The sequence below is a fragment of the Aedes albopictus genome, chromosome 3, assembly GCF_035046485.1.
Source record: "Aedes albopictus strain Foshan chromosome 3, AalbF5, whole genome shotgun sequence".
Taxonomy (NCBI): Eukaryota; Metazoa; Arthropoda; class Insecta; order Diptera; family Culicidae; genus Aedes; species Aedes albopictus.
The window spans coordinates 437827512-437855459 of record NC_085138.1 but is presented as its reverse complement, the minus strand read 5'-3'; the positions used below and the strand labels follow the sequence as shown (position 1 = coordinate 437855459).

Below are 27948 nucleotides of genomic sequence, written 5' to 3'. Positions count from 1 at the left end.
AGAAGAGGCTGAAAAATATCCGGTGGAATACCCAAAAGAAAACCTGAAAGAATCAAGGAACTCCTACAAGAAATTCTAAATCAAGCGCTGGATGACAGTTTCGGTTTTTGTTCTAGTTTGATACATAAAATCGTTTATTCGGGACGCCACGCAATTTATTCCATATTTAGATTCATCAGACTTATTGTATTGCTCTTACATACTAACTGCACTGACTGGTATTGTGGAAATCGTACAAGGTTAAACTAGGAATTACAATCGTTTTCTTTTTTCCTGGGTCGCTCTTCAGAACGCTGCATATTTTATATTGATGTTTCAATTAAAAAAAAAGTAACTGAAGGATGCAAACACAAAATGCAGTCCCGACTTAAAAATCCTTGCTATGTATTAAGTATGCTATTGTTGCGCCCTTCCATCAGACCTTACAATCGAACTAAAATAATAAGTTAATCTAACTGCCAGTTCCTGCTGCACAGCAGAAACACGTTGGAGAAGCTTTCTCTTGAACTGGAACACAACCGCCGTCCTCAATGAACAACCGTTTGCTTGATGAGGTAATCCAACAGGGCTTGCAGACGTTTTTTGATCGTTTTCTGATCGTCCAGCGTGCATCCGAGCAGGGCGTTTTCGAACTTCTTATCCGAACACATGGACGGATCCAGCTCGGTGTAGGTGGTCGTGTCGGTTGTGCTGCAAGCGTTCAGAAACTGCTGGCAGCGCAATCGCGACAGTATGGCATCCGAGTTGGAGATGATTTCGTCGATGAAACTGTTAACCATGTGCAGAGAATCCTCCTGGGCACGATCGCGAACCGTACAAACGCTCAGTTCGACCGTCGCCAGACGACCGCTTATCCGCTGGACATAGCAGTTAATTTCCTCGTATTCGCCTAATAAGGAAGAAATATAAATTAGTTGATTGAGGAGTCACGCTTAGAGAGGTGAGGGTATGGTTTATGCTAAGTTCAGAAAGTAAACGCTATGCACCTTCACATTGGGATCTTTAACATATTCCTGGGAAGCTCCCTTGTAAAACTTTTACAAATCAATCGATTATGACATTTCGTCAAATTTTTGTTTAGTTTTTCCCTGACTTTTAAAACAATCTATTGAGAATTTATCAAACATTTTATTCAGAAAAAGCTAAACCTCGAACCTGAAAAAAACCTCCTAAAAAAAATCGTAGGTAGATACCATCCGAGTTACACTGAAACCATGTATGCGATGAGTTTATTGAATGGGCAATAAATGTTAATAGAAATTTGCCTTGGAGTTATGTATACAGGTATCAACTAGAATCTTGCAATGAATCATCACAGACTTTCAGCCTAGAATCTTTTTAAGAAATTTTTAATAAAATTTTCATGAATTTACCAAGAGATACCGTAGAAGTCTACTAAGCATGTCGACAGGAATCCATTAAAAAGTTTTGGAGAAATTTTCCAAAAAATATAAGTAAGTATGTATAAGGGTACCGCTATGGTTACGCGTGAGAGTGGAAGTGCGCGTGTGCGAAACCGCAAAGAAGTGTTATAACCAAAGTAGAAACCATGAAACGGGAGTTTTAAGAGACGTTCTTTGAGGATGGAAATAATCAGCCCGTTCGGATTCATGGTCTACAACATACTCAATATATTTATTGTTCTAGTTACATGAGATCTATCATATCTGAGTACCCGTTCGTGGGTATCGCTATTTTACCGAGCGTGGAGTCACTACAACTCCTTTCCCCTTAGGCTAGTATATAAGGACATTCTGAAATTTCTAAATTAATATAATTATCATTTCAAATTTTCAGAATGCAAACTATAGTTTGCAATTTACACTCGAACGAACTAATGTTCTTCTACACGTTCATTATACATACATTTTGTTTGTTATTCACCCTCACTTATCTTTAAGATTTTTATGTATGTTTCCCGTATTGAATAATCTATGACTCAGAATTCTCCTCCGAAAAAAAAAACTTGCAAAATTAAACAGAATCCAAATTTAAAATGTGCATTTTTACTACTGTCACAATGTGTTGCCTTTTTAATGGAAAAATAATATACTCAAAACAAATCTTGAAAACAAATGCAAAAATGCTACACGAAGAATGAAAGAGTACTTGTCACAAAGCAAAAACACAAAAAAAAAATTGCAAAAAAAAAACCGTACCAGCCCTGGTGGAAAACAATTACAATGATCACAAAAAAAATGCAAAAAAAAAACATACGAATCAAACACTAGAAACTCGGCGGCTCAGCTATCCTCCATCACACGGCCTCCTGTCCACGGCTCACAGTAGGGAAATCCATTGTTTTTCTTGTGCGCCGATAGTGTCACCAAATGAAAGAAGGCCGATCCAGTATGCACCGCGTCCAAAACATTGCGCAGCAACAACAAAAAATGCACTTCTTTCTTCCGCTTTAGTCCAAATACCAGATGAGAAAACCGAGATAACACACACTGCTGCGAATTGAGTGTCATCGTCTCTGGCCACAGTTGATCGCCAAAAGGGCTTGCGACTGGCTTCGTGTTGCGATCGTTGCGATCAAATGAAAATGGTGCTCAATAAAAATGTCAAGAAACAAATATGACAAAAAACAAAGCACAATAAAGGCCTCCATTTTCAATGGGTAAATTATCGTATAGAGATAAAATTACGCTCCTCTCTCATCAAATAAAAAAAAAATACAAAATGGTTTGCACTAAAACCAAGACAAAAGCGGTTTTTACGCCATGCTAAGAAAGAGGATCACTTTGTACTAGCAGTTTTTTAATGCACAACTGTTTATACCAAATCACAAACAAGGTAGCAAACAAAATCACGCCAAAAACGAATATACGCCAGGGGTCGTGAATGTTGTGATCATTAAATGTAAAACTTCAAATTTGTCTGGTGCACTGTTCCACAAAAAAAATAATCACACCGACGAAATTCACGCCAAAAGTATTAATTTACCGGCGGCCGTGAAACACGCGGATGTGAAATATTAAATAGCACGAATTCACTAAAAATCACGCCAAAAGCTTGCTACACCGGTGGTCGTGAGAAAGTTGCTTATTTTTCAAGTGCACCATCCACAAAATGAAAAAAAAATCACGGGCAAAATTCACATACACAGACACTAGCATATACAAAACATAAAAAAAAAAACACTAGCACGCATATCACCAAACAGAAACTTGCCGGGAAAAATCACGCCAAAAGGTACTAAATACCTGCGGTCGTGAAACGCACAGCAAGATCAAATATTTCTCCTCGTCGACACTGTTATAACCAAAGTAGAAACCATGAAACGGGAGTTTTAAGAGACGTTCTTTGAGGATGGAAATAATCAGCCCGTTCGGATTCATGGTCTACAACATACTCAATATATTTATTGTTCTAGTTACATGAGATCTATCATATCTGAGTACCCGTTCGTGGGTATCGCTATTTTACCGTGCGTGGAGTCACTACAAGAAGAATATCAACAACACCAAATCCACGAAAATCCTTTGGACGCGCACTCCCCCCTGATAAAAATATACAATAAAATCGCCATAAACTTCCATTGAATAATGAAAAAGTTGATTGTTCAACAACAAATCATATTGTGTACGTATTTTCCTGCAGAAAATTATGTATTGGAACTACAATATGTGCACAATAAAATGAATGGCACTAGAGATTTCAATAATAAAAACACCATAAATTGAATGGTAGTTGACTTGAATTTGCTCCAGAAAATTTGGATTTTTTTATGGTAAAGATACATAACAACCCCCATTTTCTATTGTAAAAGTGACATTTAAAATACATGCTATGGTGGAAAACCATAGGGTCTGTTGTTACTCTATCGTTTTAAACAATTGAAATCATGGTAACTACCATTCATTTCAGCGTGTTGTAACAATACATTCTGTTGTATCTCTATGATCTTTTTTATCAGGGCCACTCTCACTTTGACGCGGCACTATGGCAGTGCAGTAAGAGTACGAAGAGAAAGTTACCGAAATCCCCGAGTATGATCTATCAAACAATTTTCCACGAATCATCGAAGAATCACGTCAGGAATTCACTGAAATTCTCCCACAGATATGTGAAAGAACATTTGGCGCCGTCAAGGCATTACGTAATAAATGGACGCTGCCTTTGAGACATGATTAGCTAAGGACTTCAGTTCAGGAAATTTATTAGGAATCCCGCCGGCATGACCTTGTGAAAAACAACATTATCGTGTGTAACAAGCATTTTTCGGGAGATAGATCGGAGAAATTGGTTTTTCTGAGGATTTGCAAATGAATCGAAACACTGCGTGTGAACTGTTCAACGTATTTATTCCAACTGAAAAATTGACTGTCTTCTTCTTCTCTTTCTTTTCACCCATGTTCGCGCCGAGCGCGCATCGTCCGATACCGGGGGGGTCGCTCGATGTAACTCTACACGCCGCATCATATTCGTCCCCCCGTTGAGTCCAACGGATCAACCTTTGGAAGGAAGCAAACCTTCGATGTACCTCGACGGAACTCCTTGTTGTCTGCACGCACCGTGACTACACGCACCACTCCATCCTGACCGGGATGCGTAGCTACAATGCGTCCCAATCGCCACAGATGTGGGGGAGCATTATCATCCTTCAACACGACGACAGCACCAATGTTTGCAGCTTCGTCATGCCATTTAGGTCGACATTGCAAATAATGGAAATACTCACCCGACCAGCGCCTCTAGAGGGGCTGTTCATAAACCACGTAGACCAAAATTTGGTCATTTCAGACCCCCCCCCCCCTCCCCCCTCGTAGACTTTTGCCCATACAAAAATTTTAAAATTCGTATGGAGCGTAGACTTTGGCTAGACCCCCCCCCTCCCCCCAAAAAGTCTACGTGGTTTATGAACGGCCCCAGAAGTGTTGCTTCAACAATTGCACGTGTTGCTAACGATTCAGTCGGCCGACCTTCTCCTCAGCATACGACGGTTCCGGAACGATCAAAGCAGGTCTTCCAATAAGGAAATGTGATGGTGTCAAGACCTCGATATCATTCGGATCATCTGAAACAGGAACCAGCGGTCGACTGTTCAGGATGGCTTCACATTGGGTCAAGAAAGTGCACATCTCCTCGAAGGTCAGCCTAGTTTCACCGACGACACGCTTCAAATGGTGCTTCACAGATTTTACTCCAGCCTCCCATATACCGCCAAAATGAGGACTGCGTGGCGGGATGAAATGCCACTGGATCTCCTTTGAAGTGCAGAAACCGTTCAGTTGCCGTTGATGGGCCAAGTCTTTGAACAACTTGCGCAGCTCGGCCAACTCGTTTGTTCTCTCTCGTTTGTCGAGTGAAGATCACTGCGTCCAGATTTCAGAACTATTGTGATACACCCTTTTGCTGAGAGGTACGCAAGTTATCTCAGTAACATGTTTGTCACTGAGATACCTTGGTATCGACTGAACTCAAGACCATCTATTATTGATGAATAGAGATCCTGAGTTACAGTATGTGACTCCCCCGTTCTGGCGAGGCTAGCTTTATAAAGCCAACCACGTCCTTGGGAGATAAGATCGTGGTTAGCCCCAACAAACGTCGTTGCATTATCGGAGTACATATTGGCAACCATACTACGTCTGCTGATGAACCGCTGCAAGGCTGCGATGAAACTTTCCGTTGTCAAGCTGGACACTAGTTCGATGTGAATGGCCTTTGTGGCCAAACAAATAAAAACTGCAATGTAATGTCGTTTTCGTTTTTGCGGTGGTGCTACACCGGTGCAGCACTTTTGCACCGAAAATGTTCGTTTTTGATTTTCGTGCTGCACCGGTGTAGCACTTTTTCTGCACCGCTCATGATAGTGCAGCACTCAGAAAATCGGGAGTGTACACCGCGTCCACCAATCAGCTTTTGCAAAGTTGTCAATATTTTGGTTTTTATACACGCACACCAATGCAACTACACCAAAAACTTTGTTTTTTTAGCGAAAAGTGTAGCACGAAACGGTGTAGCACCGCCGCAAAAACGAAAACGACATAAGCCTTATACAGAGTGTTCTTTCTGCCTGCTTCCTTAAGGTATACCGGTCCAGCATAATCAACCCCTGTATTCGAAAACACAGGTGAAGGTGTAATTCGATAGTCTGATAGATCGCCCATGAACTGGTTTACCGGTGGTGGGTTGTGGCGGAAGCAGCATTTGGCGACAATTTGTTTGATCAGCATCTTTACCTCGATCGGCCAGTACCTTTCGCGTACGATGAACAGTAAACCCCGCTGCCCGACATGGAAATGGTCGTTGTGAAGATGACGAACTAGTATCTGAGTCACGTGGTGCTTCTCAGGCAACAAGATCTGATTTTTGCCGTCGTAGGGAATTGACGAATATTTAAGACGCCCGCCAACCCTAATCAATCCAGCGCATCGAAAAGTTCGTGAAATGCCTCCCTCTGCAGGAGCATCATGATGATGTGCGTTGCCTTCTTGATGTCTTGCGTTTGGAGTTCAGATGTGTTACGTTGCTTCGAACGTACGTTCTCGATGAACCGCAACACGTAAGCCCACACTCGTTGTAGACGTCGAAAGCTGCTAATCCGTGTCAAATTTATATGCGGTTTTCTTTGCACGGAAATGGCGTATTAGCTTCCAGTGGATTCCAAGCCATGTAGGAATTGCTGGAAATGAAGTAGCGGATCGCCTAGCGAGGGAAGGAGTAAACCAAACTACCGTGTTGGAACACCAACTATTTGCGAAAGACGTCATTAGGCAGATACAAATACAGACAGCAGAATCAGCACAACGCTGGTACCAGGAGTATTCACAGGAGAAAGGAATACGGTTCTTCACGCTGCACCAAAAGCTACATGATAAGCCGTGGTATCATGGAAAAAGTTTTGGAGGTCAGGATATACGACTTCTGAATAGAATCATGACCGGCCACAACTACGCGAAGAGCTGGCTGGCCAGAATGAAAATTGTGGAGAGCGGAGATTGCGAGTTATGCGCGGAGGAAGAAATGGCAGAACATTCGATCCTGTCTTGCCTCCGCTACAACAGTATCAGAGTTGGATACAGTTTTGGGAATGGATAGAAGTGTTTAAAACCAAGAGCATGGAATTATATAAAGAGTTAGTGGATTTTGTGAAAGAGTGCAAACTAGACTTGTGAACTATTGCGAATCTTTTCTAACTACACATGTAACGACTATCACGAAAAACGAAGAAACAGGGCATATAGTCAAGTTGACTGACCCTATACATCGACGAGTTGATGTGATCAGCCCGCACAGAAAGAAGAAGAAGAAGGCAGTGGCGACTACCATTGGTTTCAACTCTGGCAATTCGCTGTCGTCCAAACACAGTATCTTCTCGTTAGGGGAATTCGAGTGCCACAATGTTGGAGCACCTTTGAGCCACTGTTCCTCTGTAAGCAGTGTAAATTTCCGCACTACAGATTCGGCCGATTGCCGCAAAATTGCCTCCAGCCTGTTTTGGATGACACGTGCTTGCTGCCCGGTTGCTGCGATGCGAAAAGGGGCGATCGTCGGCGGCGCGGTCTCTCCTCACCGACCGGCTCGAGTCTTCGTGTCGCTGACGACCGACGACGTGCGCGTCGCGACGTCGCGAAGTCGCGATGTCTGATGGAGCGCGAATATTGTTGTCGCGGGGTTCGATGATGCGCGAATGCTGACGATTCGCATCTCTGCGCATAGGGTGCTAAACTGGTATGCCACATCTTCCTTCTCCTCTCGACAAAAAAACACACAAAAAAAAAGGTTACCATCTCCCAGCTACATATTGTATACGGCATATGAAGGCGTCTGGAATATTATTTCGACAACCTATTGGTTTACTAAAACACAGGGTAATTTAATTGATTCTAGGCAAACCCACTAAGCCAACAACAGAAACATTTCGTAGCCAGAATCTCAGACGATCTCATGATCGTAAGAGTCGTGTGCTGGTTATATTCAAAAATTTTACTTCTTAGGTCCTGTACGTTTTTTGAATAAACCTGCACTTGTTTCTCACTTGCAGAACACCGGAAGGGTCCGTTCGCATGGTTGGAACCGCATCTCGTCATTTAGAGACGACTATGGTTTGACCAAATGCATTATACTCCTCCATTACTGCATTTCTATGTAGGTTGAATATCGACTCTTCCTTCACTCTATATTAACATTCAATCATAACGTTTCTCAGGATGCTTCTTCCGCGTTCGCTTGTCCTCACGAACCACAGCTTTTAATTTAGCTTTGTGATCTCTCTAGTTGCTGTCATGGTTCTTCTTCTTCTTCTTTTTCTTTGTGGCTCTACGTTCTCACTGAAACGACTGCTTCTCTCCAACTTTGTGTTCTTGGAGCACATTTACAATTTTAAATTGAAAAGAAGTATTAATTAATACGAACAAAGCATTTATTTGGGAATCTTTAAATATGTCATTATTCCATGCACGGTTTTGTTTCAAACATAATTATTCTGCCGATTGTCCATGTTTCAAAATGCTCGTGTTAAGTGATTCATACCTAACAGGAATTTCGATGGCATAATCTGCTGATCGAATTTATACAAGTTGTTTTCAACATTGCCTTTTATTAAAAAAAATGTTACTGAACATGTATTGGCAATCTAATTGCGGTGCATGTCTTAAAAGCTCCATATAATGGTACGTATGCCTTTGCTTGGCAGTAGTTTGACAGATTCCCCATTGAAAAACTTTCAAAAATGCAAACTTAGACGTAATGAATGATGTGTTAAAGTCTTTATATGTTGGTTCATATACTAGTTTAATGTCCGGTTGCTACCACATTTGATATGTTACTTTTTCTTGATTTTTTTCAACGAAATGTACCTTTCATCGTGAAACAAAACTCGCCCTAGAATACTAAATTGACATAAAATCTTTTCTAAGCGAAATCGTTCTCATTCAGACGGTTGTCCAATCGGTCCGCACCTCATAATTACAACCCTTAGAAACCACCGCATGAAACATCTGGTGGACCAGTTGAGTTTTTTCGTTTAACAGAAATTTTCCTTCATCTGCAGCGCGAATCGAGTCGTCTGGGACACTAACAATTCGCCAAAATTACTAATGTCGCTACCTGCACGACGGTTCTTCATTTTTTTTGTTTTCATGCATGAATTTCAACATTATGGGACACGTTCAACTTGTGAAAGAAGCGTTCAATGCTGTTCAAACAACTCCGTGATTTTCGAATCTATAAAAATTGTACAGTAACTTTTATATTTTCCATAGTTTCTCAATCCGAGATACTTCTTATTTCGGTGACTCTCCAAGCACATCCGAGGCTATCAGTACACCACAAAGGCGGACGCATAACCACGTCCACTGGGTTTCTTTCTAAGGAGTCACAACAAGCACTATCTGCAAGTCGTACGAACATGAATACACGTGAGCATCCCGTTAAAATCAAAAAATGAATTCCCTTACCATATCGACGGTAGTCCAAACGCGTCTGAAATTGCGCACACAAGTCCATGTATGCGGATTTATGAACATTGAGCTGCCACTTCTCGAGCTTCGATCAGCATCTTCTGACGGTAATCCACATGCATAAGATACTCTTCAATACGAGCACTCGATCAAAAGCACAACCACGTGCATAACGTCTGGATTTTTTTTTTAAATTTACCGACAATACTTTAATCTCGTACGGATCTTCACACTCCGATGTCGCTGTTCGTGTGTGGCTTTTTCCATTTTCCTCCGGCGGAACTCCAATCGCGTCGGATCCTCACACAAGTCCATGTGGTTCTTTTCACTTCCCCACGGCGGAAGTTCAATCACGCCGGATCCTCACACAAGTCCATGTGTGAATTTTTCCATTTCCCCCCGGCGAAACTCCAATCGTGCCGGATCCTGGATCCTCACACAAGTCCATGTGTGGTTCTTTTCACTTCCCCCCGGCGGAAATCCAATCGCGCCGGATCCTCACACAAGTTCATGTGTGGATTTTTCCATTTCCCCCTGGCGGAACTCACATCGCGCCGGATCCTCACACAAGTCCATGTGGTTCTTTTCACTTCCCCACGGCGAAAGTTCAATCGCGCCAAACCCTCACACAAGTCCATGTGTGATTTTTTTCCATTTCCCCCGGCGGAAGTCCAATCGCGCCAGATCCTCACACAAGTCCATGTGTGAATTTATCCATTTCCCCCGGCGGAACTCCAATCGCGCCGGATCCTCACACAAGTCCATGTGTGGCTCATTTCATTTTCCCCCGGCGGAACTCCAATCGCGCCGGTTCCTCATACAAGTCCATGTGTGGTTCTTTTCACTTCCCCACGGCGGAACTCCAATCGCGCCGGTTCCTCACACAAGTCCATTTCACTTCCCCACGGCGGAAGTCCAATCGCGCCAGATCCTCACACAAGTCCATGTGTGAATTTTTCCATTTCCCCCGGCGGAACTCCAATCGCGCCGGATCCTCACACAAGCCCATGTGTGGTTCTTTTCACTTCCCCCCGGCGGAAGTCCAATCGCGCCGGTTCCTCACACAAGTCCATGTGTGAATTTTTCCATTTCAACCGGCGGAACTCCAATCGCGCCGGATCCTCACACAAGCCCATGTGTGGTTCTTTTCACTTCCCCCCGGCGGAAGTCCAATCGCGCCAGATCCTCACACAAGTCCATGTGTGAATTTTTCCATTTCCCCCGGCGGAACTCTAATCGCGCCGGATCCTCACACAAGTCCATGTGTGGTTCTTTTCACTTCCACCCGGCGGAAGTCCAATCGCGCCGGATCCTCACACAAATCCATGTGTGGCTCATTTCATTTTCCCCCGGCGGAAGTCCAATCACGCCAGATCCTCACACAAGTCCATGTGTGGTTCTTTTCCTTTTTTTCAATCAGCACTCATAACCTCTCTTGCTTTTCAGCGTCATTGCACAATCAAATAGCATTACTTTGCGAGTATGAAAAAAAATCACTTCCACCAAATATGCTTACCATTTAGCTTATATTGGAATATGTTTTCGGCCTTCACAATTTATTTGCTCTTAAAACTTTAAGCAGCAAACCTGGCAGGATCGCCAATGTAAATTTCCGCACTACAGATTCGGCCGATTGCCGCAAAATTGCCTCCAGCCTGTTTTGGATGACACGTGCTTGCTGCCCGGTTGCTGCGATGCGAAAAGGGGCGATCGTCGGCGGCGCGGTCTCTCCTCACCGACCGGCTCGAGTCTTCGTGTCGCTGACGACCGACGACGTGCGCGTCGCGACGTCGCGAAGTCGCGATGTCTGATGGAGCGCGAATATTGTTGTCGCGGGGTTCGATGATGCGCGAATGCTGACGATTCGCATCTCTGCGCATAGGGTGCTAAACTGGTATGCCACAAGCAGTTCAGCTGGCAGCACACCGCGTGAAATTATATCGGCCGGGTTGTCCTGTGACCACACATAACGCCAGTTGTAGTCCTGCGTCAGTTCGTGCACAGTAGCGACACGGTTCGCAACGAACTGGATTCAAAACAAGCGGTGACTTCGCAAGCCAGCTCAAACAAACTTGCGAATCAGTATGGAGTTTCGGAGTTTCACATTGGAAAAAGGGATGTTCATCGCCGCTAGTTTTTTCAACTAGCCTTGCCAAAAGAAGTGTACCACACAGTTCCAGCCGGGGGATGGTCATTGGCTTCAACGGTGCCACTCTTGATTTGCTGCACACGAGTTCGACATTCACTTTTCCTTCCGGGGAGATAAAACCTTGTGTACAAGACTACCCCATACGCACGCTTGGAAGCGTCCGAGAATCCATGCAGTTCTATAACATCTGCTCCACTTGAAATAACATATCGCTTCTTTTGCAGTTCGTTTAACATTGGCAACTGTTCCCGAAAGGTGGCCCACAAATCGTACTGTTCCTTTGGCAATGCTTCGTCCCAACCTCTTTTAAGTCTCCACAGATCATGCATCAGCAGCTTTGCTGTCGTAATCACAGGACCAAGATACCCACATGGATCGAAAAGCTGTCCAATGGCAGAAAGTACATTGCGCTTGGTCGGCGTTGCGCTCGTCACTTTACCATGGAGTGGACTAACGTTGAAGGTGAAATAGTCGTCGTCAGGGTTGCAAATGACGCCAAGGGTCCTAATGACGTTATTGATGTCGGCTTCCTCGAAATCGAAAAGTGTTTCTTGAAGTTCGGATGGAATGATGTTACGAATCATTTTACTACAGTCATGACCCGCTGGTTGGGGGCTTAATGGTTGGGTGACTTTTTAGTTGGGGCCCCGTTAGTTGAGCTGTCAGCCAACTAAAAAGTACACTGAACAAAAATCCCCGCCAACAATCGAATGAAAATTGCCTCATCTGAGCCCCATGCCTAATATAAGATGATTTGAAGAAGGCGATCATTCAATCGCCGATTTGACAGAATCAAAACACACGATATGAAAATCATTCAAAGCCGGCATTATAACCATTCAACTCAGAATCAAAACAAATCAAGGTAAGGATGATAATCATTCAAAACTCGTTCAATAAAACGGATGCAATATGAATGAAAATAGTTACGAAATCAAATATTGTTTATATGGGAATTATTTACTTCTGAATTCAATTATTTTTAAATATTCTGACAAAAGCTAATATCACAACCATTCCAACTAATTTGAAAGATACATTCAATGAAGTGATTTTTATTCAAATTAGTTGGAACGGTTGTGATATTAGATTTTGTCAGAATTAATGAAAAATTGTGCACAACAAACATTTTTCAGGAATAAACTTTTTATTTGACCTAGTATTTTACTACCCTTTAACATAAAATCTGGAATTTTAAGGACAAGGTATTTGGAGTACATTGCTCAAAATTTCTAGAGCACCGTTTTTTAGAACCGTTGAACGGATTTGGATGAAAATGCATCACGCTAATTGTTCAGTGGTTGTCAACAGCGTGATGCATTTTAATCCAAATCCGTTCAACGGTTCTAAAAAACGGTGCTCTAGAAATTTTGAGCAATGTACTCCAAATACCTTGTCCTTAATCACGTCTCACTTCAATGTTTCACATACATAATTACCGCTGCCATTTCCACACCACAATCATCGGAATAATCCTTCTTCTTTAACAAACTGGTGCTACTTAAAATGGCTCTCCACAGGAGTTCTCTGAAAAGAAAGAAACGATTATCAATATTAATTCAGAACAGTAATGCAGGGGAACTTACCGGAAAGTGTTACGAGTAATGCCTGATGGATCCATCAGGCCTCTTGTGCCTCTTGTGGATTCAAGCGCACTTAATATTTTCCCTATCGCGAGACTTTGTTTCGCTGCAAAGTAAAAAAATATTTCGAGCGCCACCATTTTTTTGCGGGTACACCAGCTAAATGAAAGGTTGACCAAAAATAGAATGATATTCGGATTGGGGATAACATGAAATATATGCGGCTTGTATTAAAACTAATATCATACCAAAGATAAACAAAAATCCATCATTATTGATTTGAAAATCATTCGATCGAGATTGTCATTCAGTTTTAGGGTTCAGAGGTTGATCACACGACTGAATGACGATTCATTCGTTTGGCTGCGGGGATTTTCGTTTGGTCATGGAATGATTTTCGGTATGAGGCATGGCAGTAAATGCTTTCCGATGGTTTTGTAATGACAATCATTCACAACAAACCCCAAACAAAAATTCATTTATTTCTTGTGTCAATTTTAGTTTTGAAACAGGATGATTTATATTTAGTTGAAGGCAGTACAATCATTCTGCTATGAAATCATTCAAAATTCAGATTCTGCGGATTTGTATCGCATTGAGTGAAGAATCATTCTTCGTACGGCGGGGGTTTTCGTTCAGTGTACCTGGATGTCATAATTCAATGTCAAACTGAAAATGACAACCAATCTGTAATTCCGAGGGGCGAGCTAATGAGTTTTTGGTTTCTTAAACTTTACTGATAATCGAAAAAAATTTCTATTTCATATTTCTTTAAAAAAAAAAAGAATATGTACAATCAGTGTTGCCACAGGTACAGATTATTCTGTAAAAGTACAGATTTTTTTCAACTTTTTGGTACAGATTCTGTACGGTACAGATTACAGATTTTCAGCAAAAGGTACAGAATGGTACAGATTTTTTTGAAATTGAGAAAAAATCATTAAAATTCAAATTTAAAACACTTTTAATACTGATATTTTTGTTTTTAAAGTTCAGAAATTGGTAACAGTATACTCAAATTAAGTGTTTTTCATAGTTTAGCCTGAATGTAATGCTCTTTTTTGTGTATTTTAAGCGATTTTAAATCAAATGTGGTACAAATTTGGTACAGATTTTGAGTACAGATTTTTCGAATGTCTGGTACAGATAAAAAAAATTTTTGAGCCTCCGGTACAGATAAAAATGTGGCAACACTGTGTACAATTACTTCGAAACAAATGCAAAACATCGGCAATTTCTATTTTGTTGATCATTGAAAGCGTTTTGTGCTTGCTTTTGGTCCGGGTGGTTTCATAAACATCTATATTTTCACTTCACCGACTAAAAATGGGTGAAAATAATTATTTCTCGCATTGGCCATATATGTATCTTGCAAAACGTATCAGTTTTGCTCAAAATGTGAAACAAATTGAAAAATATTCCTTTTTGCTTCCAACCTAAACATGATTAAAAAATTCAATGCGCACGCCCCTTGTGCTGCTGTCACTTCACCCAACTAGCGAATCGAATTCGTTGGTTGGGTGGAGGTTGTGGCTCAACGAGCGGGTTCCGACTGTATTGGTGCAGAACTTATGGATTCCAAAGCCCCCTCGTCGCAGTAGCTCAGTGAGTTTCTTGTAGATTGCAATCACCTCTTGCTCACTGTTAAATACCTCCTGTGAGGAAGTCGTCAATATAACTATTTAAAAAAAAAAAAAAAAAAAAAAAAAAAAAAAAAAAAAAAAAAAAAAATGACAATGACAATGACTTTGGATCCAAGCGGTAACTCGGCAGCTTCATCTTTCGCCAACTGCATCAACGTGCGCGTAGCCAAATAGGGTGCACTGGTGCAACCGTACGTAACAGTTGTCAGTTCGAATGCAGCTATTTCGTTGTTAGAGTTGAGCCACAGGATACGCTGAAACTTTCTGTCGTTCTTTTGTACTTGCACCTGACGGTACATCTTCGGAATGTCGGTGGTTAATACAACAGGATAGCAGCAGAATCGAAATGAGATCGTTTTGCACTATCGGTCCTACCCCCAAAGCATCGTTCAGTGATATACCAGATGTGGTCTTCGCTGACGGGTCGAACACTACACGGATTTTTGTAGTCGAGCTTGACTCCTTGTAGACCGCCTGATGCCGCAGGAAGTAACAATCAGCTGATCGTGAACTTCAACCATATGGCCTAGTGCTAGGTACTCTGCCATGAATTCGGAGTAGCGCTTCATTTTTTCTTCATTCACGAACGATCGCAGAAGTCGGTTAAATCTGTTACTGTTTGTTCGTAGTGCTTTCGATGGCTTGTTGCGCTGGTGTGTATGATGATGCTTCGCTGCACGCTTCTATCTATGGAACGACGGATCCGCCAAAGCGATGTTAGCGGGTATGTTCCAGGAGCGCGTGTCCACCACCTTCGTGACGGGCAGGTTATACTTAACTTGAGTTGCGGCGTTATTGACGCCGCTGATCGGAATATTGACATGTTCCAGAATGATGTTGAGCTTCTTCGCAAGTGCCATGCTGATGAGGTTTGCATCGCAGCCGGAATCCAATAGCGCACGGCATAGCATCCGTCTGTTGCTTTCGTCATGCCCGTACGGGCACAATTCACAGATGCTTGCGTTGGTTCATCATTTTCTGGGTCTTCTTCTGCGACTGGTTCGTTGGCTAACCTGCTGCTGTGTGGTCGTCGATTTATCTTCATGGAGAAGGCTGTCATGTATACGCTTACATGTTCTGCAGGTTCTATCTGAGTTGCAATCTGCAGTACGATACCCACGCCGTAGACAATTGAAGCAGAGGCCAGCTTGCCTCACTTTGGAGTATCGGTCGCTCGCTGTGAAATTCTCGGATACATCACACTTGTAGATCACATGCTCGCTGTTGCAACATGCACACACTTCGTTGGATTGCGTTGAAGTTAGTGCAACATTCCTGGCTTGGGCGGGCTTCTGGTCAATGGATTTTCCTCTTTGCTTAGTTGGAGCCGGTGGGTACTGCTCGTAGCTATCTTCTGTAGTATGCGACTCCGGTTTCGGAGGAAGTCGATCATATCAGTATACGAAGGCAACTCATCAGCCGGAATCTGCGACTCCCACAACTTGCTGGTTTCCTTGTCGAATCGTTTCGCCACCACATTGACCAGGATCATCTCAGAGTCCTTCAACGGGTAACAATCGGTTCTTCAGTGCGTCAACGTGTTTCATGCAAGCATCGAGCAAGTTCCGCAACTCAGTATCGTTCTCACTTGTCATCCTGGGCAACGAAAGTAAAGCGTCGATATGGGTATCGATGATGAGTCGCTCGTGTCCTCGTAGGTGTCCTTCCACGCTGATTCATAATCGTTATTGTTGATCACGTCTTGATCAATTTTACCGGCCGCGCTTCCGACCAGCGCATTCTTCAAGTTGTATAGTTTGATAGCCGGCGATTCGTGTGGGTAGCTGTTCATTATGGTCTTGAACATACACTAGAAGGAATACCAATTTTCAAGGCTGCCATCGAATGTTGGCAACGGCTCCTGTAAGTGAGGCATGGAGTTGTTCACTGCCAGTGATTGCTGCGGTACGAAAGCAGGAGCCAATGCACTATTCTTCCTCGTTGTTTTTCTTCTGCCGCGTTCCACTTCGCGACTTCCGTTTGGATGTACACAAACAACTCGTTATGCAGCTCCTCGCAGCGGAAGTGATTTTTCTTGTGTTCATCTCGTTGATCTCGTGGAACAAGGTCACAAATTTCGACGTACGTTTTCTGCAACTCCGTTACACTGACGAAGCGTCTCCAGTTGTAGCTGGAGCCAGAGATGGCATTTCACCGTAGCGATTCACTGCGGCGTCAGTTTATCGACCACACTGGGGATAGGAACATTTTTCACCACACCAAGAAGCCAGTTTCTCTTGTTTTGGGTGGTGGGTAGACCAAGCGCTAGTGCGTGCTCTTGCTCGTTCGCCTTGGATCGAGTGTGGCTCACTCTTTCGCGCGCATCGCTCTCCGGCGCTCTCCCGTGTTTTCACCCAGCAGTCACCGAATCATCACCATGGTGTCACCGGGGCGAGAACTCTTCGGTGTTTCACCGCAGCGCGCACTCTGGCGCAAAAACCTCACTGGAGCGCGCGCCCGGGTGATTTTTTACACTTTCACCGGAGAGAATTTTAAATCGCTCTCGCCGCACTGTTGTGTGGCCTAGTGCTCAGGGAGCCAAGAGATTTATTTCTACCCACCAAGCTTGCACGCATCCGAATCGCAGTGGTGGATCCACATATAAGAGACGGGCTCCTGTTGAGATACACAGCGTGAGTGGTGTATTTTCTATTTCTCTTTCCTACTCTGAGGATATGGACATCTCTGGCTGGAGCCAGTGAATGTTGAGGACGTCCGGTTTCAAACCCTCGCGAATCCAGAGCATCCGTTCCTTCGCCGCATCACGATGATCGAGAATTCTGTCCAGTTTCTTGGACATTTCTTTGTTCACTTGTTCTTGCTTTTGCTTTTGCACGGACTCGTAAATCGCCGCCGGTGTACCACTCACAGAACCGAGAAGCTTTCTCGGGTGTTTGTTTACTCCGTAGCGTATGAGGAGTTTCTTCGGTCATGAGACCACCACTTTTCACTTTCCGTTCACAAAACGTTCAAGTTTATTCAGGGAATTCCCTTCACTTAGAAACCGTGTTTGAACACGATCATACATGTTTCACGTACGCACACACTGCACTGACGCGTCGCTTGGCGTCGTCGCCGATTGAATTTTCTCGCGTTTTACCGGAATTTCACCAAAAATCAACAAAAAACCATCACAAAAACGTTCATCTAGCACGAATGGGCCAAAATGTTCGGGAAATAGATCGAAGGAATTGTTTTTTTCTGAGGATTTGCAAATGAATCGAAACACAGCGTGTGAACTGTTCAACGTATTTATTCCAACTGAAAAATTGATCGTCTTCTTCTTCTCTTTCTCTTCACCCATGTTCGCGCCGAGCGCGCGTCGTCCGATACCTGGGGGTCGCTCGATGCAACTCTACACGCCGCATCAAGCATCTTATCCAAAATTAATCGAGAACCTGGCGAAAAGCATACAAAAACAAATCGCCAGGCATCGACCAAAATCTACTAACTCACCAATTTTATCCAGGTGAGTCAAATGACTATAGGTTAAAGACTCACGTTAATAAATAAATGAACAACAACAACCAATTTTATCCAGAATTTGCGAGTTTTTTTTTCTAGAAAATAGTGTTATAAAGATCTCAGCAAAATATATCAAGCATTTTGTCAGTCATCTTCCAAGGATCTCATCATAAATTAACCAGAAATCATAAAAATCATGGCTAACAATGAAAACCTCGAGAATTTGTCGTGATAGGAATTCATTAAAGATCACACCCAAAAATTAACGTCAATGATATGTAGAAATAACTGCTAAAGTCTAAGGACGCTACAACCTATCTATCTATATATCTATATAAATAAAAATGGAATGGTGTTTGTATGTCACGAACGAGGTCACGAATAGGCTCGGGAACGGAATGTTTAAATAAGTAGTACCCAAGTAACCACGGTGCTGAAGCCTTATTGAATGCAGATATACGGTGTATTTAGAGCAATCATTACTTTACATGCAAACTTAAGGTTGATTTAAAGTGGAAATGGGCAATTATAGAATCAATATAAGATTATACTAGTATAATCTTAGTTCAGTCGCAGATGTAATAAACCAGATGTCTTAAGAACTGCAGATCCAAGAGATATGGCGGGCTAGGTATGTAGAGTGCGATGAGAGGAATACGATTGACGAACTTTATCTTTGGGGCTGTCCATAAACCACGTGGTCATTTTTTTGGGACTTTTCAACCCCCCCCCCCCCCCCCACCCCCGCGTGGTCATTAGTCCTTACAAATTTTTTTATTTGTCCATACAAAATGGTCATTGGCCGAACACCCCCCCCCCTCATGACCACGTGGTTTATGGACAGCCCCTTTGACGTAGAGCCATCTATAACATATGGACTCGACTGAACACTGAAAGAACTTCTAATATAGGTTCGTCTGCGGGTTCGCTTTTTAACCTAACTTATACTTGAATCGAACTTCACAGTTTTCTCATGAGTTGTTATGTATTTCCCCGTATATTTCAAACTTTAGTCAAACTGGAGCCTCAATATTGCAATAACGGTTAAGCACGCTGTAATGATACTTATGTACCTCGTCAACCACTTCATGCAACTACATTAGTGGTCTAATAATATTTAGCGCGCTAGGCATAGTTCCATCATGCCGCTCAAAGTGTTGCCACAAATAATGCTTAGTTTGCAAAACCCGGTTATCTGGCTGGTGGGGCATGGAAGCCTAAGCTTCAACTGTTAATGCAATCAGAGTCTACTCAGACTTAGACGTGGGCGATCCAATATATGAAGGGTTATCCAAAACGCTCTGGAGAATTCCCAAAGCGCATTCTTATAATGCTAGCAAGCCTAAGATGCCATTAACAGGAGGAAAATGACATGATAATATAACATTATATGGTTTATGTAATGTAAAACAATACAACCATACGTGTACCATACAATGTACGGTATATTAAAACCCACGTATTAATTTTTAGAACAATTCATTTACAATATAATGTATGGTTTTGCAAAAATATATATATATATATATGGAGAGAAATTTTTTTTTTATATTGCTACGATACTTGACAACCCGTATAGTATATTGTAAAAATCTTATTTACAATTTACTGTATGGTGTCTACATTACATCTTATTGTTTTTTGTATTTTTATTTTTACAGTGGTGTCTATTGTAAAAATATGGTTCTAAATAGTACTGTTACAATACATCGTTCGATTTTTCTGCTGTATTTTTTATTCGGGAAGACTAATAATCTTACAATTACCTCAAAACGAATTCATCAGAAAATTCGCCAAAAGGACCAGTGAAGAATGCTTATAGCATTAGGAAAACGCGTTTTTCACATGGTTTTCAGGCCACTTGGTTAAATTTACAATGTCGAATAGAAAGGACGACCAAAGTTGTGCACATTGCACATCGTTGCTGTGATAGAATGAATGGGGCAGATTACCACTTCCCTTCACTCCTCCGGTGGTTGTTCGTTCGGCTACTCAGATCCTAACTATTACGTTTTGCAAGATGACGTCACGAATAAACGTGCCATTTATTCTCATCCGTCCCGTCCGCTTCAATCCCACACTAATTTTGGCAGTTTCCGGTGGTTTGTTTTAATTCCCATTCGTTGCCGTTCTTTTCTCTCACAGGGAGAAAATTGTGGTTAACTTTCCATGCAAAATTCAATTAACCCTTCAGGATGCGCGCCGTTTGTAAAAAGTACAACACTTCCAAAAAACTGGTTCCATCTTGATGAAATTCAACTGCGATACCAACCTTACCAGCAGCTTTCTTGTATTTGAGCTGGCGAATAGCATCATGACCTTCATCCTCAGCGTGGGAGTTGGATCATTTCCGTCCCCTGCTGCACTGATGTAGTCGTTTCGTCCGTTGCCTTAATCCTCCGTGCCTACGTTCTCCGCGTTCGTACTCATTGAAGTGTTGCTTCCATAGTTCAAAACTTCACTTTGGTCCGTCAAGACGGGTCCTTAGGGGCCGTCCATTAATTACGTAAGGGTTTATGGGGGGAGGGGGGTTTGGAAAATCTTACGCGCCATACAAACATGTTACGGCTTTCATACAAAAAATCATACAAGGGGGGTGGGAGTGTCAAAAAATCGATCGAAGCCTTGCTGCATCAAGACTTTGCGAGCTTTTGGTAGAACTTCCGTGTTTCTTGAGAATGGCACAACAGTTCCATTTCGCCGTACCGTGAGGTCGCCATTCACCGCTCATGTTTATATTCAAATCGTATGAAACGAGCGGTGAATGGAGCATGAGCGGTGAATGGCGACCTCACGGTACTCGGTTTCTTCATCTTCTTCTTTCTGGCTCTACGTCCCCACTGGGACTTGGCCTGCCTCGCTTCAACTTTCTTTGAGCATTTCCACAGTTATTAATTGAAGGGCTTCCTTTGCCTGCCATTGCATGAATTTGTATATTGTGAGGCAAGTACAATGATACACTATGCCCAGGGTGTCGAGAAATTTTTTTCGACCGGAACAGGAATCGAACCCGCCGTCTCCGGATTGGCGATCCTTTGCCTTAACCACTAGGCTAACTGGAGACCCACTCGGCTTCTCTTCGCCCTCAAAAGATGCAAGTGTGTTTTTTCCGTTTTTGTTTGTATCATTCTGTCGGCTTACATAATGCAGCGCCATCGCCAACGCTGCGTTCGTCTGTTCCAAAATCGCTCTGCATTTGCCGTCGAACCATTCGTTCCGACGATTTCGTTCCACATACCCGACAGTGATCTCGGCTGCGACGCGTATGGATGCATTTAATGTACTCCAGTGCAGCAGTAGTCCTCGAGCTCGCCCTCTTCCGGTAACGCTGTCTCGAGATTCTGCGCATATGCTGAGGCGACATCTGGTTGCTTCAGTTGCTCTAGGTCGTACCGTGGCGATCACCGGTTTCGTACTTTGTTGATGGGTTGGCGATTCCGTCTGCTGTGGTGATCTACAGGTTTAATGATAAATGAGGCTGTGTTGGCAGAAGGTGGTGCGAATGGTCATGTTGTTGGAGGTGGTGAAATCGGTGTCATAGGGCGTTCTCTTTCTTCAGCTGGTAAGCGGGTGAAATTTCCAATCGTTGGTTCTCCTGGCCTCCCTGAGCGATGATAACCTTGACACGTTTATTATGCTATGTTGATGAATCGATACTTGATCCTCCGCCTGCACATTCTAACATCGACCGGCCACCAACCGATCAAGCGCCTCTGCATATCGCCCTTTCCCGATGAAAGCTGTTTCCAGCTTGCGTGTGGTGCCGCAGCTGGATGATTATAATTACCTTTAAATTTTTGTTCCATAGATCCTGTCCAACACACCTCCCGCAGCGCTACGATATCGAAACCGCGGTCCTTCAGTACAGCTGCGAGTATGCGGGTGCTTCCTATGAAGTTGAGAGATCGGTTACGCTATCTTCCTTAATCGCAGCCCGACCAGCGCCACGAAGAGGTTGAGATAGGAGTTATCTATTATTTTTATTACAATTTCCATAAAGCAGCATCCATTTATTACGTAACCCTAAAATCGACATTTTTTGACCCCCCTCCCCTTTCCGTAATGCTTTTTTGTATGAGCCGTAACGCTCGGTCATACCACCCCCTCCCTCCTACTATCCAAAAATGCACTGATCATAGCAGATTTTCCCAAGGAATTTCATTTTTTTTTTAATTTTGATTGTTTTATTCAATAATAATTTTATACAATAAATTAATTTATTCTTAGATCTGAAGGATGAACTATCTCACCAATATATAAGGATTACCGCAGACGACTGCTTAAAACCAAATTGTGATATTTAGCTCCAAAATACACCTACACACTGTGATGCCACATACCGTGCGAGCACCATATTATAGACAGCTGCATATTCTGAACAGTCGGCTAACGCAAAATAGGTTTTCCTTTTATGAAGCATATGTTGAATGGAAAGTGGAGGTGTTAATTTTATTAAGCCCCTCTATTATCCAATCGTTACAAAACATATAGTTTTTGACTGAACTGCGAACGTAGAGAATGTGTTTGTACATAGTAAGTAACACTATGTGTTCAGAATTAGGACCACGGCTTCTTGTGGTGTTCATAATTAGGAACACGTCGTCCACAAACAAAAATATGTCTAGATCAGAGACTGGAAGTTATTATGAGATTTAATTTATTTTATACATTTAGCTAGACAACAAACACACTTGATGGTTATGTGAAGCATTATCTCTAGCAACAAGAACTTCCATTTATTTTAGTGTTTGTTGTGAGATTCCCTTAACCGTTCAGAATATGGGTAGCGCACGGTACACAGATTTACCTAGAATTACACAGATTTTTTCCCATTTTCGCCTACAGATATCTGTGATCACAGATCAAAGATTTTTGCAATAAAAAAGATTTTTAAGATTTTTAAAACAATGACAATAACTTTTGTGAAAAAAGCTTTATTGTTATTTTCTGGTACTCAAATTTAAATAATAGAAATTAAATCTTCTAGTTGGATGGCCTAGGTCAAGCCTCAGGCGCATTGTTTTCGACGTTCTTGTGGTTTCTGATGATCTTCAGATGCAACCTGGGAGTGTCTTGGTCATTTTTTTTCGTTTTTTAAACAAATTGTTCAAAAATATTCGATTTTGAAGACATTAACCTATTACAGATTTTTACTAAGATTTTCTGAAATTTCCTACAGATGAAAAAGATTTTTTTGACCAAAATCACAGATGAAAACCGAAAATAATGTGGCAACACTGCCTACACACCATAATGGCAAACACTTGCTTAATTTATGGATAGGGGCAGTCCATTAATTACGTAAGGGTTTATGGGGGGAGGGGGGGTTTGAGAAATCTTACGCGCCATACAAAAATATTTGGGTTCTCATACAAAAAATCTTACAAGGGGGGGGGGGGGGGGAGGTGGTGTCGAAAAATCGTGAAAACTCCCTTACGTAATAAATGGACAGCCCCTAGGTACCTATCGAAAGAATAATGAATCGTTTCTTTTCAAACGCCCAAAATAAGTGTGCATTTTTTGATAGCACAAAAAAACACCTTATTGACTCACCAATGTCAAAATTCAAACCCACTCACCAAACCGCAAAATGTTGCTTCCTAAAACGATTTCGCAAAGCTGCCACATCCCGTGTCCACCCACACAACAACTCGTCACAGAGAATGACGAGCGTTCTGTTTTGAACTCTTATGGGCACTTACCTTCATTCAGTCCGGTCAGATATTCATTGTTCCTCAGCAAATCCATCGACATGGCCAGGAAGTCTTTCTTTTCCTGCAGCATCAGTGCCTCCTTGCGCAGCTTTTCCACCTTCGAATCGAGCTGATCCAGAATTCCGATGAATCTGAAGCGTGGAAGAAGAGAGAGGAGAAAAATAGAAACGTGTTACTTGTGTGACATGCTGACAAGTCGTGACGAAGAATAGCAATTTTGACACAGAAGGTGAATCATCAATCAACCTCTCGATTGGTGGCTTGCTCAGCAGTTCAATGCTGGTTTCGTCTATCTTCGGTACGACCGTCCACTCTTGGGTACTGGGACCGCCAAACTCGGCACTGACTGTGTCCACTTCCATTGTTTCGAGATCTGTTTGTCCCGTTTCCGGCGCCGAGGACATTGGTTATGGGACCAGTCTGATGCACAACCGATTCTAATCTTTCACACCCGGTTGAATGTGTTTGAATAAGTAGTTGTTTTGGTTTTTCGCGGTTTTGTACCGGAATTCAAACACTAGCAAATTGCTATTTACGTCTATCAGTCACAACACTAGAAATCTGTATGTGGTTTCACCGAAGAGAATAACTATGCGTTTGTTACTTGCAATCTGAAAATAGAGATAAGAAGAAAAACATTCACTTGCAGCGACATCGGTTACCTTTGACTGCTTTTCGCGTTGCTGGACGGATCGAAGCCATTGAACTCTTGATCGAACTGCTCATCGAAGCGCGACCTTTTGGCCTTGGCGGCGAAAGAATTGTCGGCCATTAGGCCAACAAGAGCTCACCCGGAAAAGAGGGTGACTCGCGCGACAAATGCACTATTAAAGTGCAACACTAATTCACGAAAAACCAATCAAGCGACGTAAGGCACGTAACATTTTTTGAAAGCAGTTTTGCGTCGCTGCCACTGCCTGCACTCATCGACCCACAATATCAAAAGTAATTGGCCTTCGGGACGAGTTCGATTGGTAGCTAATTTTAACAGCGTATTTCTTCGCGTGCAAGTGATATTATTGAAGCCATCCACTGCTCACAAGCGGCTTCCGAACACATCGGATTAATCTGGATCGAGCATCGGGGCCGCGTAAAATTTGCACAAAATCTATCTTCCTGGGGTCCTAAGCCAAGCTCAGCAAAGTAAAACGATGCACACCGGAGCAGGGAACCTAACGTGTGCGCTTACGTCTTGCACAGAAAACCTCTAGAATTTTCCAGACCTACCTTCGGGTAGCTTCAAGCTTTGTCCGCCAGTGGCACACCACACAGTGTGTTATTCGATTCGTACACACAGCGTACGTTTGTTTTTACTTCTTTCTCAAGTCTCTTCCCATCCCGGTAGGTGTGTGAATGAGAGTGAGTTTCGGCGCAGTAAAATAGGGTATGCTGGGGTGATGGGTATTATTTTTTGGTAGGACTAATGAACAACATTTCTTATTTCCCTACCTGTCCTTATCCTAACCCTAATCCGGGATTTCCTTTATTCGTCCTCAGGTAGATGATAAAATAGGCTCATTTTTGGGACGATGAAACAAACGTTCCAAGTAGATGACAACGTGCCCCTGGAGTCGATGTAATGTACTTGATATGTCCTGCCCATAACTACGAAAACTAGGTTACCATTCTAGTTATGGTGTCAAAAACCCCCCATGATGAAGAGATTAAACCGGCCGATAATACCCATAATCACCCTGTATAGGTACATGATTTTTTGAGAATATGATATCCCAACAAAACTGAATTATTTGTTGAGGAAGCCTCGGGCTAAAACATACATTTCTATTAATAAAATGATCCATATAAGCAAAGGGGAAAACACGCGTGTAAGCAACCCCCCTGAAAGTGTCGGGTCGAAATCCTGATCGATCGGTACTTTTCGTATTGTATAGGGCACTGCACTGTTTTGAATTTGTATGGGATTTTGACGTTTCTTGGCCTTGTTGTTTACAAAATTTCTGTAGGAGTGAAAGAGAAGGAGATAATTTCATGCACTGCCCTATAGGGAATTCCCTGGATATCCTTGGGCATAGAGTATATACTATATATTGATCCCTGTCATAACATATGCGAATGCAAAATGATGAATTATTGGCAGAAAAGCTCTTAGTTAATAATTGTGAATGTGTTCGTAGAAAACTAAGATGAGAAGCAGGCTTTGTTTCTATCAGAATTATACAGCAAAAATTAAAGAAAATTATAATAATAAATTGTTACTAACGTGGGCTTTCTGTATGATTATGGAAGCAAGTCACTAAATAGCAGTGTAAATGTGTAAACAAATCAACGTGTTTTTTCGGTACTATGTAAGAATCATTACTAGGTTCGCGTAATTGATTAAATAAACTATTAAACCATTTTAAACTTTGTTGAGTATGTTTTAGGGTAAGAGCCGTAAGAGCCCATTAGACAGAAATAAAATTAACACTCTCTCAAGCTTCGTTGCAAAAGGCCAGGATATATGTAAGACCACCCTACTCGTCAGAATAAATAAGTATTCTCTCTCTCGCCATGTGATTGCTTAGAGGGTGTTAGTGCACCGTTTCGCATGTGTGAGTATTCTTTTATTCTGCACGCAGCTGAGTAGGGGAATCAATAGCAACGAAAAATGCACCATAATGCGTGCTAATACCTGCGTTTCGACGAATGCAGCCGCATGAACACACTGCATTCTAGATTAATTACCAATCAATGGAAGAAACAATTACCTTTGAACTGAATTACAACCAGTATTAAATACCAAATTTTGGATAAAACAACACTCCGATTTTTTGTCAACCACTAATCACGCACTTGATATGAAAAACAGTCACCTCCGTCTGACAGACAGCAGAACCGCGAGTGATGTGAATGTGTTGGATCCGACCGATGGCGAAAGAAACAGAACAAAACGGGGAGAGAAAAACGGGAAAAAATTCTCTCGCTTCGCATCAAGTAGGGGTGTTTCATTTTTTTGCTCAATTTTGTCGATTATCACGAAATTCGAATATCTCAAGCTTTGAAATATTTCATAAGGCATCGCGACCGTGCAACCATAGACTACCCAAGTAACCACAAGCATTATAACATTGCACGAATTAGACTGAATATCAACCTTTGCAATGCGAAATGCAGTAATTCCACACTTGTCATGCAATAATCCTTTAGATTGGCATTATCAATGTGATGATGCATTGCATTTTTCTTTACATTCGGGTTTATTAAAAGGTGATGGCTCAGCAAGGTTCGTGTGTTCAAGTTGGTTTGTTTACATCTCGAACTGCAATTACTTGCGTTTTTACCCGTGTAAAACCGATCAATTTTACTCGTGTTTAGTATTTTTCTTGCATTTGCCATTCTGTGCTTCCCTGTGTTATCGCCGTTTCCGAATATCGGGTGTGAATATTGCGAAAAACTTGTGAAAAATCTTCCGTACCGTGATCTTTTTTGTGTGCCTGTTTTTGCAAGCCGTTGTTCCCTTGCTTCACTTTTGTGGCATCCGTACATTTGCACTGTGTGTGTTACGCGACGCGCCATCTATATCTCGATAACGTAAAGTGGCTCATTGGCGATCTAACTGAACAATAGAGTTAATAAACTATAGAGGAAGAATGTCGCTGGCGTCGCTGCCGAAACATCTCTTGCTGGCGGAGATAGGCCGGGCTATTAGTGTCAAAGCAAAAAAGTATGCAGTTTGACAGATAGATACCCGACATGTTTGCGAGCGAGAACAAAGGGAACAGCAGCGACATTCGTCCTCTATAGTTTATTAACTCTATTAACTGAACAACTTCAATTGGCGATCAAAAGCACATTATTCGAAACTTGAGAAAATAGAAATTTCTTTGCGCGATATGTCTCTTGTGTGTTGTTCCTGTGCCGGTGACATCGGTGATACTCAGTTTGAGTGTCAAGGCTTTTGCAAGGCAATTTTTCATCCTCGTTGTTGTGGAGTGCCTGCCGATACGCTTGAGGAGGCGAAGAGATACAATCAAATGCACTGGT

At 42.4% G+C, this 27948-nt stretch overlaps 1 protein-coding gene across 3 annotated transcripts; it reads right to left on the bottom strand.

The window, feature by feature from the left end:
* Positions 1 to 133: 133 nt before the first annotated feature.
* Positions 134 to 26768, bottom strand: LOC109425994 (BAG family molecular chaperone regulator 2). Of its 3 annotated transcripts, none has more exons than XM_019701419.3 (4): positions 26673 to 26768; positions 24211 to 24575; positions 23953 to 24095; positions 134 to 889 (listed from the first exon to the last, which is right to left on the bottom strand). In XM_019701419.3, the coding sequence occupies exons 2-4, from the start codon at positions 24366 to 24368 to the stop codon at positions 528 to 530; spliced, it is 663 nt and encodes a 220-aa protein (XP_019556964.2). In that variant the 5' UTR covers positions 24369 to 24575; positions 26673 to 26768; the 3' UTR covers positions 134 to 527. The 3 variants fall into 3 exon arrangements, with proteins under 3 accessions (XP_019556964.2, XP_019556965.2, XP_019556966.3); XM_019701420.3 differs by lacking the exon at positions 26673 to 26768 and adding an exon at positions 25192 to 25343; XM_019701421.3 differs by lacking the exons at positions 24211 to 24575; positions 26673 to 26768 and adding an exon at positions 24627 to 25180.
* Between the last annotated feature and the right edge of the window lie 1180 nt (positions 26769 to 27948).